The sequence below is a fragment of the Larus michahellis genome, chromosome 5 (genome assembly GCF_964199755.1).
Source record: "Larus michahellis chromosome 5, bLarMic1.1, whole genome shotgun sequence".
Classification (NCBI taxonomy): domain Eukaryota; kingdom Metazoa; phylum Chordata; class Aves; order Charadriiformes; family Laridae; genus Larus; species Larus michahellis.
This window is the reverse complement of record NC_133900.1, coordinates 23,810,012-23,825,055: the sequence shown is the minus strand read 5'-3', so window position 1 is coordinate 23,825,055 and position 15,044 is coordinate 23,810,012. Positions and strand designations below refer to the sequence as shown.

General features: G+C 38.0%; 1 protein-coding gene across 14 annotated transcripts in view; it reads left to right on the top strand.

The window, feature by feature from the left end:
- Nucleotides 1–15,044, top strand: part of MAPK10 (mitogen-activated protein kinase 10) — a 163,314-nt gene that overhangs the window by 95,208 nt on the left and 53,062 nt on the right. For 12 of the 14 annotated variants that reach the window (XM_074589159.1, XM_074589158.1, XM_074589160.1 and 9 more), the window contains one exon: nt 14,554–14,683. In XM_074589159.1, coding sequence (XP_074445260.1) covers nt 14,554–14,683 — 130 coding nt within the window. Of the gene's footprint in view, nt 1–11,482; nt 11,573–14,553; nt 14,684–15,044 lie in introns of those variants that run through there. The other 2 variants (XM_074589162.1, XM_074589161.1) reach the window with 1 other exon arrangement.

Genomic DNA, 15,044 nt, shown 5'->3' with positions numbered 1-15,044 from the left:
AAGCTATCATTTTTTATATTGCCTGTGATATTTTTTATACTTCCTGTGATGTCTAGAAATATTTCAAAAGCAATTTGAAGGGGCTGTAATAGTTTTTGAATTTATGATGGAAGCAAAGGTGAAGTCTAGTTTTCCATGACAGGCAGTGAAGACATCACTTACAGGCTTGAGGATATAAATAATTAAAATCTTAGAAGCAGCTTATGTAGACATTTGGCCTTGTTTATGACCACATTGGTGCCTATACCTGTGTGCATTATCAAGAGAAAGTGTTAGCTTTGAAGACAAAGCTGTCTGTGTGAGTATCAAATAGATGAGCCTGATGATGTCTTTCAGCTGAAATCCTGAATGTTTATCTTGCTGTTTTCTGAAGAGTGAAGACAGGCTTTCATGCTGCATGATGTTGGGATGAGGTCTAATGACATGTCAAGCTGGACCAGGGGGGTGCTAGCTGGGAAGTGCATTATGCTATCTACTTTATGCAAGAAGTTTTTGTGTCTTGGAGTAATGTTAGGGGTGTGGTGGGGAGGGGAGTATGGGAGCAGGAATGATGGTTTGAGGATAGTTTTGAAGAGTCCTGGTAGCTCTTCAGTGAATGCATTATAAGTGTAGAAATTATCTCATCTGCAGATATACAGGAGACTATAAATGTATTCTTGAAGTAGTAAATTGGGCAATTTGTTGTGTGGCGTTTTTTCTTGGAATTACCAATTTGATTATATCTTTGAGCCTTGAATATGAAGGAGATTGCAGAGCGTCTTTGTGTTCCCTGTAACAGGTAAGAGTCAGCAAGTCAACTGACAGCTTGCAATATTGCCTAAGGTTACTGTACGTTCTCTTTTGCTGATTTAATTGTAATTTGCTGGTTGAATCTGACCAGAGTGAGAGTTCTTTAAAATCAGCATATTATGATGGTGGTGCTTGTTGTGGCTTATATTCTTTCCTAAAGTAGTCATAGAACCATAGAATCATTTAAGTTGGAAAAGACACTTAAGATCATTGAGTCCAACCATTAACATAACACTACCAAGTCCACCACTAAACCATGTCCTTAAGTGCCACATCTACACGTCTTTTAAATACCTTCAGGGATGTTGACTCAGCCACTTCCCATAGTGTTCAAAGGCCGGAGGAGGAACGTGACTAATATGTCCACTACAAGATGCCCAGTATGAAGGGGTTTTTGTTGCTGTTCCCCTTGGAACTATCATAGGGAAGTGTCCTGTTGTGTCACGATACTGGTAATGGAAGATTTGTTAAGATGGAATTGGCAAAAACTTCCTCCAATTCTCCATATATTCACGTATTATATATACTAAGACAATTATTAGAGGGAAACCTGTTCCATCCTAGAGAGCTCTGGTGGAGGTCTGTGAGGATATGAACATAATCAATCAATAGAACCACTTAAAAATAGATTTTAATTTTACTACTATCTGCATGGAAAGTTCCTGTAAATGAAGAGGATCGGATCTTTGAGTTTGCAAAAACACTTGAGCTCTTTTGTGTGATGGTTGTCCTTCAGTTCTGGTTTTGTGTAACACAATTGATACCTCGTCTGAGTATAAGGTTCTAAAGTGATATTGCAATGGGAATAATGGTAAAAGCCATAGAAAAGAGGAGCTGACACTTCTGAGCATAATCGATTCTGAGCCCACACTGGCCAAAGAAGTTGTCTATGCTTTTGCTATGGTGAATTGGAAAAGAGACAGAGAATAGTGGACATCTCAGTGTCTTAACAGTTATTGTAGAACCTTATTTGTATTGTTTAGTTGGATGTCATGTATTAAAGTTCTTGAGAGATCAATATATTTCTCCATCGTGACTCTGCTATCCCAGTAATGTTTTGGTTTCTTTGTGCCACTGAATTGAAATACTGTATTCCTTGACAGAATTCAACATTTCCACTTGTATAAACTGGCATAGTTCAATTGAAGTTCAGAGGTATTCTCACCACGGGATAGATCACTAATTTTCCTCAGAAGAGGAGAACAAAGAATGCGTGTGGTGAGTATGACTAGGGAAGTGATCACCCCCCTGTACTTGGCACTGGTGAGGCCCCACCTCAAGCACTGTGTCCAGTTTTGGGCCCCTCACTACAAAAAAGACATTGAGGTGCTGGAGCGTGTCCAAAGAAGGGCAACAAAACTGGTGAGGGGTCTGGAGAGTAAGTCTTATGAGGAGCGGCTGAAGGAGCTGGGGTTCTTTAGTCTAGAGAAAAGGAGGCTGAGGGGAGACCTGATTGCTGTCTACAACTACCTGAAAGGAGGCTGTAGAGAGATGGGGATTGGTCTCTTCTCCCAAGTAACAGGCGATAGGACAAGAGGCAACAGCCTCAAGTTGCGCCAGGGGAGGTTTAGACTATCCAGTCTAAATTAATTAGGAAAATTTTTTACCCTGAAAGGGTTATTAAGCATTGGAACAGGCTGCCCAGGGAAGTGGTTGAGTCACCATCTCTGGAGGTATTTAAAAGACGGGTAGACATAGTGCTTGGAGATATGGTTTAGTGATGGTTTTTGTCAGAGTTAGGTTGATGGTTGCACTAGATGATCTGAAAGGTCCCTTCCAACTTAGTCAATTCTATGATTCTTTGTCATTCAGAGGGACAATGAAGTGAACCATGTACCCAGATATGCCTAGAATTTCCGTGGCTCTGGAGGGAATAGCAGTGTTAATTTTGTCAGTTACAGTCTCTCCTGTGAATCAGTACTGAGCATATGTCGTGAGTTCAGTTACTTGCATTTCAGTTAGACAGTCACATCTCAGAAAGAGCAGACTTTTTGTGCTTAACATTCTGTTGGCTGGCACTGCGGATTTATCCTGTTCTGTTAAAGATTCTCCAAAGTATGTCCATTAGTTCAGCTTGTGTACTCTTTCTCATGCTGTTGTGTGCTTTGCTGATGCGCTTTGGCACTCCGCTGCTGAAGAGGTTTTTCAAGACAACCTTTAAAGAGTATTACAAGTGTTGAGTGTGAGAGTGATGTAGAAAACAGCTGTCAGTTTGTACTGTGAACTATAACTGTACTGTTAGTGAAATAACCATGTCAGTTTAAGTAAATTATCTGATGTTTCCCAATGCTAATGTCATCTCATACAATGGCAGCACCTGATGAGGTATTTTTTTTTCTCCTGAGAAAAGGTGGTTTAAACTATTGCCAGAATTTTTTTTTCCACTTTGGTAAGTTCTTAAATGTTGAAATACCGTAAGTAAACTCACAGCAGTCTTCAAGCCTCACTCATTCTTTTGTGCATTGCAGGATTTTTCTCCAACTACCAATTTGTGTTCACCTTGTAGTATTCTTTGGATTTTCTAGCGTGTCGTTGCTCCAAAATTTAATTGCAGGTATTCAGTTAACCACTGATCACTGTCTGATGAACATCTAGAACAGCACATTCTGATTTGTGGTTCTGATGTATCTATGCCTTCATTCTTCAGAAGAAGAGCAAGCTTCCCAGTTGTATTTGCAATCTGTAGCAGCGTCACATGAATTTTAAGGTGCTGAGAGACTCCCAGTGGGAACAGCAAAGACTGAGTATATCTGTGGACTTGAGCTCCAGAATATTGAGTGAGGGTGCTTATCTAAGTTTGTCAGATTTATGTTTCTTAAGGTGATGTTAGAATTTACGTAGTAACACGTATTTGGAGACAGTTTGCTTGGATATAGGGTGAGAAGAGAGGCAATGTCTCACAATGCTCTTGCTAATGACCAACAAAGAACTTAGCTTGGGTGTGGAGGAAACCACCATTAGCATCACAAGGAACAGCTCCCATGTGTCAAACTACTAATATGTAATATAAGTGAGAAAGAAGCAAAAAAAAGGTATATATCCAGTAGCAGTGCATGAAGGCGTCTGAGGCAGGATGAAGACCCATTTTTATGCGCCAGGGGTACCCGAGATGTAATGTTTGAGCAAGGATTATTGTTGTATCTTTTTTGTCATTTTTAGATGTCTGACATGTAGTTACATTACAAACAGTATTTATCAAATGTTTTTTGGTAATGTCCTTTTTCTGCCTAACTGCCGAGATTCCTGGTAGGTAGGAAGTCAACACGTATTTCATGTTTGTCTTCTCGTCTTTCATTTCCCCTTACCAGTACACAGAAATCTAAAATGTAATTTAGGTTCTGGTAATTGCAAACTGTATATAAGAAAACATGCCATACTATGCTCTGCTGGCAAAGAGATCAGGGTCTCTCTCTCTAAAATACTCAGACTGCCTATATTTCTGACTCTGTCCTTTTTTTCTTCTTTTCTCCTTAAAGAACCTGTATAGTTTCCATGACTACAGTAGTTAAGCAGGCAAAATCTGTTCCAAATTTTCTCTCTGCAAATTTATGGGGGAAAATAAAAAGTAAATAAGCTGATGTAGAAACTATCTCAGCACAACCTGTTTTTGTGACCCCTGACAGCAATACTCACTTTACTTGGTCATAAAGTACAGTCCTATAAAGGCACTGTCAGGCTCATGCGAGAGCATTGACACCAAGGATTTTCAGCTGGATCAGTACAGTTCTTAGATTATAGAGCAGTTTTGTTCATAGCCATGACTGGATAAGCACCTATGATCGTGTTAGAGCCATTAAAAAATTTATCAGGTGTTCGTAAATTTTGTGACTGCAGAGAGGTAACTATTGTTTGTGTAACTTAAGCTCTTTCTGTGTTGGCTGATTAAAACTGCTATTTAATGTATACTTTTCACTATCAGGCAGTAACATTTTATAACTCCTTTTATGGATTTCAGGCACCTATCTGCTCCTGCCCCGCCAAAAACTTCCTTTTGGTCACTGCCAGATCTACCTTTTCTCACATTTGTTCTATCTCACTCCTACACTTCAACATATCAGACAGAATTTTTTTCAAGATTCTCCTTGCTTCTCCTGTTGTGTCAGGTTGTCTGCCTGGAATTCAGTCGCAGACAAATTTCAGTTCAAGGAGGAAATCCAGGTTAGAACTAACTACTGTTAGTGCATTGAGCCATTCCTTAACTGAGTTCAGACTTATTCTTTTATTTCATTCACTTGAAATCCTGTCACTACTGAAATGAAGACTGTTGCATCGTCATCACTGATTATCATTTGTTTAATATGAGAGCAATTGCACTAAACACTTCTGTTCCCTCTTAGGGACATGGGTTTTCTCCCATGATAGAAGAATAGCTGTGACCATATAGAATCTGAGAGGTAGGGCTATAGGACAGAGCCCAAATAAAAGAAGCAATGAAACCAGAAATAGAAAAACTAGACCCCGTCTGGGAGGAAATGCAGCTCAGATAATCACATTTTCTTTGCCAGCATGTATTGCTGATACTTATTCTCTGATATTTATATGGTCTACAGATTTTCACAGTGGTTTACAGAAAGCAAAAAGTTGTCCTTTGTCCCAAGACCTGCTATCCTTAGACAATCATAAAAAACAGAGACAGCCAAAAAAAAAATTTTAGTATAATGGGTGTTGTGCAAAATAGAAGGAGAATATGAAACAAGAGATTGTGTATGAAGCCTAGGTGAAGTTTGTGAACAAGGTGAGACATGTCTGGCATGACATGAGTGGGGAAAGCTCACCAAAATGGGCAAGAGTTGCAATAAAGAAAGAGGCAGTTAGGAAGGGAAGCAGAAAGGAGGAAGACTCAAAGGCAGGAGTGAAAGCAAGTGGCAAACAGGACATTGAGGGGGTTTTGGGTTGTTTTTTTTGCTTTTATTCTTTTCTGGATTCATGATGTTATACTTTTCCATCCAAAATTCATTGGTGCTCATTTACAAACTGGAAATAAATTTAGTATCTCTGGGGTCGCTAATTCACCATGAGTCACAGAAGGGGGTAGAGTTTCTAATTCAAAGAAAAATCTGGCTTTAAAATTGTGTCAGAGCATCACATCTTGAAGTTTCTGGTGTAACAGGGCAACGCAAAAACCTAAGTAATTTTAAATTTTGTTGCTGTTGAACAAAGGCATTTTGGCTTGTTATGCAGCAGGTAAAACATTTGGTGTCCTTATAAATCATCAGTTTTACCTGCTAGCATCAGAGATGTCCTTCAGTATGAGAGACTGTAGATACAGAATTACCCCAGTTGTACAAGAGAGTGATGAATGAGTTAGAGCAACCTGGGTTTATTGAGTTAGTGTCAGCATAGGGGCAGGCTGTTTACTGGCACTTTGGCTGGGAGCACAAAGGTGATGTATGTGGCAGCATTGGCTTTCTTCCTTCCCAGAATAGCACCGACATTTTGGTGTCTCCGATCTTCTGTTTCTGTCCGCTTAGAATAGCCTTGCAGAGATTGCAGGGTTAATTTTAGAAAACTAGAATTTGAGTAGCCTTTTAGGGTTAACCTTTTTACATTAACTTTTTTTCCTTCCATGATTATCACATTTCAGATGATGATTTGCTGACAATATGTTTTTAGTGCTTGGTTGAATTTTGATTTTTAATCAGTTGAGAAATGCAGCAAGAAGTGTTGTGAAATAATGTTTCTTTTTCTCCAAATTGACAGCTTTTGTTCTGTTTGTCAGGCAAGCCAGCAAGTCTTTTAAATTATGACTGTGAGGTGGCCATGGAAGATAGTAGCTGTTGTCTATTTCAGTTTGTAGATCCAAAAAGATTTTTCATGTGACTGACAGTTTTAATGTGCTACGTACTCAACTTCAGCCAAGTGCACAGAATCTGCCTTGGTGTTTTAAAAGAAGATATCAGCAGAGCAGGTTTAGTCTAGTAACAGAAGAATTTGTCAGCAAGAAATAGAGGGCAAATTTTACTGCAGACCCTCCTTTTTCTTAATAGATTCCAGCCTGTGATTCCTCTTTTTCCCAGCAGTTCTCCAAGTATGTAGCTTCTTTTGCCACGTAGTGAAATATTTTGTTATTTTACAGTTTTACCCGGTAGTATAATTGATAAAGTTATAATATAGCACATTTGGAGCCACCAGTGAGAGATGTTGAATGAACTTTTACTGTAAATATGTGTACTAAAAATAAGCATTCCAGCCCTTTTTTCTGTGCAACTTCTTTTACATTGTTTTACGTATGATGGCTCAATCATCTTCCTTCAGAACACACATCTGAAAGTTTGGCAGATAAGAGCTGTCTCAGCATGACTGAATTGTAAAATAGATTTCACAGCAAAGTTTTTAAATCTAGTTGCCCTTAGAAATACAAATTCATTGTGCTTCCCAGTTTATCTTTGCTGGAAAGGGCTGCTTGGCTTTGACATATCAGGCAATGACTGTAGTACTTTAAACAGAATGAGTAATATGAATTCAAAATTGGACTGCAGATGTCATGGATATGAAAATGATACTGTTCTAGTCCTTTATGGGTGACAGTAAAGGGACTGGATGAGTTGTGGGCTTGGACTTTGTGTTCGCTTTTTTAAGAATAGGCCTGAGTGCATTTGGACCTCTGAACAAGTTCTTTAAGATCATAAATATCTAGGCATACACTGCCGCAGATCTGACTGGGGAAGGATTCCTGTTGAAGTACTTTCTTCTAGCTGTGGCAAAGACTTGTTTGTTTGACTCCCATTTCAATAAGCACAGTTACGACTGGACACACGAGCAGTTCTTTCTTTCTTCTTTTTGTCATTTCCATACATTTTCATACAGAAATACGTGTAGAGCTCTTTAAATCACCTTTTCTTGTTTAATGTGTGGATAACCAGAGAGCTTCGTTCTGATTTCTGAAAAAACATGTAGCTCAACTAAAACATATTTCCATTTAACCAGGGCCTAATAATTTCAGTGACACTATACGGAAAGGATACAGGAGATGTGGACATTTTTTAGTCAAAATGTGCCACGGTTGCTCTTCTTTGTTCTAAAATATTAAATATCTAAATGTAAAATCCATAATATGAATTAGACAATAAAGTTCTTCATTTTCAGAGGACTTTATTTCAGTATCAGAACCATAAGTCTTACAAGCAAAGTTTGAGACCAAGCATTTTCTAGTGCAGTACACTAAATGAAGAGTATTGTAAAAGCAGAGAGCAAGACATGTCTTTTCTGGTTTTAACTGGATTTTGCCTACCATAAATTTAGTAAATATATGAAAGCATGTGCACGCTGAACAGCGGGCATGATTCTCTAAGAGTTTTCTTTGAAAACAAACCTATCTTTCCTGATTAAACACTGAAATGTAAAATAGAGCCACACATTTTGAACTTTTGTCTTAAAATCATCCAAGTTTAATGGTGCATCTTTGAAGTTTAACTGCTACAGAATTCATTATATGATCTTGACACCAATATTGAACTCCCATTCAAGGAGTAGGATGATAATCCCAAATGATTCAAGCACTTCTGTCCTCTCTCACATTACTTCATTCTAACACAGGATAAGAGATCACATGTTGAACATTTGTCAGGGAGTTACCTTGTTTTGGCTGCAATGTTCCCAAAGGCCCAAAGAGGGGACCTGCCACCATTTAAAATGCACTGAGGTGACAGCTAGGCTTGACCTTTCTTTTTATCTTTGCTGCTTAGGTTTCATGTCGTCTTGGCATGTGAAGGGGCTCCAAAGGGCACCAGCTGGAGCACCTTGCTGGCAAGGTATTTGCTGTGGCAGGATGCCTGTGTTTTTCTCCTCTGCTGCAGTTCAGCATGCACAATCTTTGCTGCCCCATGCAGTGCAGGAAGGAGCATTTTGAGATCAATCAGTTATCTCGGCCATGATGAGGAAGCTCACGGAAGGTCTTGGAGACTGATTTGTTTATTCTGTGAAACATCCATGGCTATAGTAAAAAAGTAGATGATGACTTGTGTTGCAGTTGGGGAGGCAGCTTGATTGTATTTCCTAGTCCAGCTGTTACCAGCTGATTGCAAGAAGCTGTGAGCTGATGGAAAATCAAAACAAATAGCTGGAACTGTATACTGTAACAGAAAAAGTGCAGCAGTCATCCGTTATGAAACTGTATTGGTGGTCTTAAGCATCAGCTCTGAATATAGTCTCAGAGGCCACTGAATTTCTCTGCGTTTTGAGAAGAAATAGACCTGATCCGGAGTGTAGAGTAGCCATTCCTGACAACAGGTCTGCAACTCTTCTTTAGGGTCATACTGGTAATTTTCTGGGTTTTCAGCACACAGACTTGATTCCAAACCTAATAAGGACATTTAAACGCTCTTGTTCATGTCAGTGGCCTTTAACTTATACTGTTAGGGAGAAGCTGTTTCTGCGTGTTGGTGCATGTATGGAATTCTTTTCTTTTACACCATTTTCAAGGAAAACATTCACTGTTTTTAAAGATACTTCCTGGAGAGAAGTTTTCACTCTAAAAATAATGTTGTTTTTTTTTCTGCTTAAAAGTATTTATTGAAGAGAGGAATATGCACAGTTTGTAAATAGAAATGTGTCGATGTCTGCCTCTAGAAACTTGGAAGTTACATGTCAAAAGAGGGTAAAAAAAGGTAAGAATGAGAAGGTCTAATTTCATTCTAAAATTTGGACTGATAAGTGAGCTCAACATAAAAAGCAAACAAACAAAACCTGCAAAAAACCCTACCCGAATACACTTTAAAATTTGCTTAAAGCAAAATAACTTTTTCACTGTTTGTTAGAGAGTGCTTGCCTGAAATGGGACCTGAAGTAGACAGAGGAAAAATCACTTAAAATATTTTATGGTTACAGTTTCATAAACCACTTTTACAGAAATTTTGCTTGATAAAGAAAAAAGAGACTTGGCTCTTGTCATTCCTCAAAATGATGTCTTCCGAAAGTGCAGTAGTGATAGTTATCTGAAACCAAGGGCAGGGAGTTTGAAGTCAGAGAAATTGCTGTGAAAAGGATTTATGTATACATACATCTGTGCTTTTCTTTTTATGTATATGTGTATATATATTTAGATGTGTATCTGTGTGTGTATACAGAATGTGTTCCACTCAGTATATCTGTGTTGATTGTTGAGGATGAGCTATCATTAACATTCTTGTTAACTGTGATTTTCAAGGTTACCAGTTCTCTCCACTGATGGGAGATCTCAGCACTAAATAACCAGGGTATTTCAAATACACAGATCAGTGCTTTGTTTAACAAATTCAGTTTCAGCTTTCTTTCCTCTTGCTGTGCTGGGATGAAGGAAATAAGGCAAAATGCTAATGTCAGTGGCAAAACTACCTTACTTAGAAAGATCAAGTAACGCAGATATAAATAGCAGTGATTCGTAATAAACAGAGCTGCAGATGGAGTCTTTCTGGAGGAAGGCAAAAATGACCAAAGTTTGTCGCTTTAGAAAGTGAGTGTAATATTAAGTAGCTTTTCAGAAAGATTTTAATACTATATTTGTTGCATTATATATATGTAGTGATAGGTCAGAGGAATGTTTAGTGTCTCTTGGATTTTTACAACATTCAGTGAAGACACTTTCTTAATATAGAGAGCTGTTTGCTGAGATTAAGGAGAGTCTCCGTTTCACAGCCTGCCCTGGGAGGCTGGAGTCTGGGAGCTTCCCTTCCTGTTTCAGGCTTCCGTTCTGTCATCTGAGAGCTAATAATAGTACTTTAATGAAGTAATGCCTTGAGAAAGGGTAAGCATCTTGAAAAGGATGTGTGTGCCCCATCTGAAGAATTTTGAAACTATCAAAATTGACATTTGTTATCCTAGGAACCCATCTCTCAAAGTTGATTTAAAAAATATGTTTTCTGTGGGTTTGGTAGTCTATTCTAGGGTTGAATTTAATGGAAGTGATAAATGTTCAGTTTCATTGTTGATTAGAAGGGTTATTCCTGTATGGAAAGAATAATTTTAAGTATTTACTCGGTAAGTGTCTATTGAAATAGAAACTTGTACATGAAACTAGAATGCTTTTCTTTTGCTTTTTGAAACAGGTATAAAAATGAATGGCTGGTTCTTCAAGTGTATGATAACAGAGCATTGCTCATTGAGCATTACAGTCTGAACTCACAGACAATATCAGTGGTAAATGATGATCTGGGTTTGTGTATATCTGACTAGAATGAGTTTCATTTCATTTCTTTTTTTTTTTTTTTTTTTCCTGCTGAAGTCAGCAAAGAGTCTTGTTGAATAGCTGTAATTACATGTATCTCTTGGTAGTCATGAATTTATAGTCACATCTGGATAATTTTTTTTATCTCTGCTAAATAGATTTGTTTCAAATTATTTACAGTTTAAAAAGGCATATTTAACACTAACATTTACCTTGCCAAACTAGCTGTAAACAGAATTTATAGCGAATTCTGTCTGTACAGCTGCCAGAGATATGGTAGTAAACTTGGAGGATTTTTCTGAGCTCATTTTATTACAAGACCAGGGGTGAGTTATAGTCTTTGTTAAAAAAAAATAGGGCAACTGTATAAATTAAAAAATAAATTCATAGTCGAGCAAGAGATGTTATGATAGAGTTTCCAGAGAAAGAATCGCAGGCTTTTAGATGCAAGTCCAGTCTCATTAGAGATCTTGAAATTGACTTTCACACTCAGCCTTTTCTGAGTTTGCAGACACTCATTACTCTCTCTCTCTTATTCCTGCTCCCTTGAGTCACCTGTTTATACAGCCACTCTTCTGGCAGTGATTGAAGTTTGTCTTAAGGCGGCTGATATATCATCAATACTAACCTTGGTGTTCCAAGGTAAGGATTTTGTGTAGCAAGCACCAGAGAGAGGACCTACATGTGGTATCTGTAATTTATTTGTAGTAAAATGCATAGTTGGCTGTCTGTAAACAAAAGCTTCTCTCTGGTGAATAGAAAAAAAACCCATCAGTGCTATTCATTTACTCAGTGCAATGAATTTACGTATTGACCTCTTGAAGTAGTTGGACACCTTCCGTTTGATAGAAGACAATGATAGAACTGCAGTCAAGATCCCTGTATCTCAAAGTAAATATCCCTGTACAAACGATTACTTTAGTTGTTTTATTTTCCTCCATGCTATGTAAAGGACTGGGAATGGATCATAAAAGCCAAAGAGTTAAGAAGCCTTTGGTTTTCTGATTTTAGATTGATGCTTTTTTATCTCTTGCTTTGATGGAGAGAGAAAATTCAGAGGAGCAAACGGAGATCAGAAACTGGAGAAAATGGTTGCCCAGACAAACTTTTGGTATTACTGTTTTCTATCTCCTAGTGAGTGATTTTTATGATGTATCTAATGAGATTAAAATATGAGAAAAGATTATTAAAATGATTCAAAGTACTCTTACATAGCTCAGATGAGTCTCATGTAGGCTCTTCTTCTTTTAAGAAGTAGGGTTATCAAGTAATATGGATTAGTTGAGAGATTTGTCTGCTGAAGTGCATTTGCAATATATGTCCATGATGGCACAGACAAAATATTTAACTGTTGAAGGATCATGGGTTTTAAATCCTTTGGCTTTGCATTTTATTTCTTTAATATTTTCTTAATGGAATTAAGGGATATTTTAATTGTGGCCTTTATGATGCCCTGTTGTGGCTGAATTAAATGAGAATGAAAGACACAATTCTGGACGGTTGCTACAGGAGGTTTGCTTTCTGCTATGTACTGTTAGGCTGAATCACACATCATGTTCCTCCTAATTTAAGGTTTAGTTGAGTGCAATTCTCTGGCCAAAATGAAGTCAAGTCAGACAGGATCTTTCATAGCCTTATCACCTGAGCTGCTTCATATATGTTGCTTCATAGTAGTGAGTGAATATCTTTTTTTCTGCATGTGCCTAGCATGATGTTAGCTGGGTCATAAAATTTATATGCCTTATTAATGAATAAGAGAAAAAAGAATTGCTACCAAGTGACAGAATGGATGACGCTGGAGAGCATCTCATCCAACCCACCTGTTCAAAGCAGAGTCAACTAAAGCAGGTTGCTCAGGACCACTGGAAGAGTCTGGCTTCATCATCTTTACTCCTCCCAGCAGATACTTAAGAACAGTGGTAAGAATGCTGTTGTCCTTCTTTGCTATGAGGGCACATTGCTGGCTTGTCCACCACATCCTCTGGGTCCTTCTCTGCAAAGCTGCTTTCCAGACTGTTGGCCCCCAAGCGTGTAATGGCTTCTGGGGCTATTCCTCCCCAGGTGCAGGACTTGGCATTTCACAGCGTTGATAATTTGGGCAGATTCAGTATATATTTTTACTTTTTTTCTGTAAATTAACATTTTGATCTGAAATAGTTTAACTGTGAAAATGGTACTTCCTGATAGTTTCAGAATAACTGCAAAAGCAGTCATGAGATATTTTTTTTTCCCCTTTGAACATATTTTCAGGGGAAATCCTGCCCCAAATGTCAACAGTAGACTAAAGCATTTTTCACAAAACTCCTTGTTACCTTTAGCAAACAATTATTATTCTTTATGGTATGTATTCAGTGTGTTATTTATGCAGGAGTAGTGTAATTACACTATTTCTTCTTCTCCACCTGTGTGGTTTCGAAGACATACATTGCCAACACTTTTTTACTTAGAGCAGTTGTATGGTTTTGTTGGCTTTGTGACTAAGCTACTGATGCTTGCATGCTTTCTGCTCTGTACTTGGTCAGTAAGGCTCTGTAAGTGAATGTCAGTGAATGTCTACAATAATCAGGAATTAAAAAGAAAAAAAAAATATAGGATTTTGAATATTTGCTTTGATGCTTAAAAAAGTAATTATTTTTAGAACAACTAGTGGTTTGGTTGATGTATCTTTTGGGAAATGTACTGTTGTTGTTCTTGGAGTAGCAGAAAACTTGTGTCATGCCTTTCCTGGTTCTTGGTAAAAGGGAGAATCAGGAAGAGGGTCTGAGGACTGTACGTTTGGGAATGTTTCCAAGAATTAGCATGTTTTGTGAAATGTAGAAGTCAAAATTTGTTTAGTCAGATTTGAACCACCAAAATAAGTGGTTCAAATTAATAGGAGGTGAAGGTTATTAAAATAACTGAAGATTGTACAAAACATTTCAAACCATAAGGAGAATTTTAGGAGCCCAGCTTTAAAAGCCCACTCTGCAAACCAGAGCCTGTATTTCTTCACGTTTTCAAAATTTTTAACTAAGCATATGTAACAAATTTTTTCATTATCAGAAGGAAATGACAAATGACAAGGAAATGATCGTTGTGAAATGGTTCTGTTTCTAAGTATGTTATTGGAATTGGATGATATGCTCTTGAAGAATGATTAAATGACTTGATTCCATTAGCAACATAAGGACAGTACAAACTTCATTCTAGATAAAAGTGGGCAATTGTTCATTGAGCCACTTCATGAAGGTGTCCTTAATCATGACAGAAAAAGCAAAAGCCTCTCCGCTGTACCCAATGCACAGAGAGTTGCTTTATGAAACAACTTTTTGTCTCATTTAGTTTTTATTGTATTTTTATTTGAAGTTACTTAATTATTTTTTTTCCACCCCTTGATAATAAGCATTAATTTCCTATGGAACTGAAGTTCAGAAGTAGTGGTGCATGCTGTCTTCTGCTGATGTGGTGGTACATGTTTCCTTTTGATGTCTTCTTATTCTCACTAGAAACTCCCTCCTCCTTTTGCCCCAGTATTTTTCTCAGTGGAAAAAAAGGCGGTAGTACAAGTGAGGCTCAGAAATTTGCCATGAGAAATGGAGGACATCTGCTAAGATGCATAACCCCTGTGTTTGTAATTACTGCAGTGCTGCATATGATGCCGTCCTTGACAGAAACGTGGCCATTAAGAAGCTCAGCAGACCATTTCAGAACCAAACTCATGCCAAGCGAGCTTACAGGGAGCTGGTCCTCATGAAGTGTGTGAATCATAAAAATGTAAGTTTTCAGTCGGTAACCTGAGAAGTGGTATGCATATTGGTTTGTTAGAAAGAAAATGGTTTTGTTTGGTGCATTTTTAAAATAGAAGAAATGAAAAGTAAATTATGCTCAAGGGCTACAGGCTTTCCAGTACTGTATGCCCACATGAGAGAGTGAGGATCTTCCATGTGCTTATTTATAGGCTATGCCAAATGGGGTGCTGCTACTAAGGGCTGGGGTGATAGAAGGGGAGAGAGCAGAATACGTTCTTGTGAACTCCTTATCCAGAAATGCGTAAGTGGTTGTTGGAATCCTGGCTCCATTTTCCTGTCACTGGGATTTGTGACTCAAAAGCAGTGTCTCTTAAGTTGGAGTACCC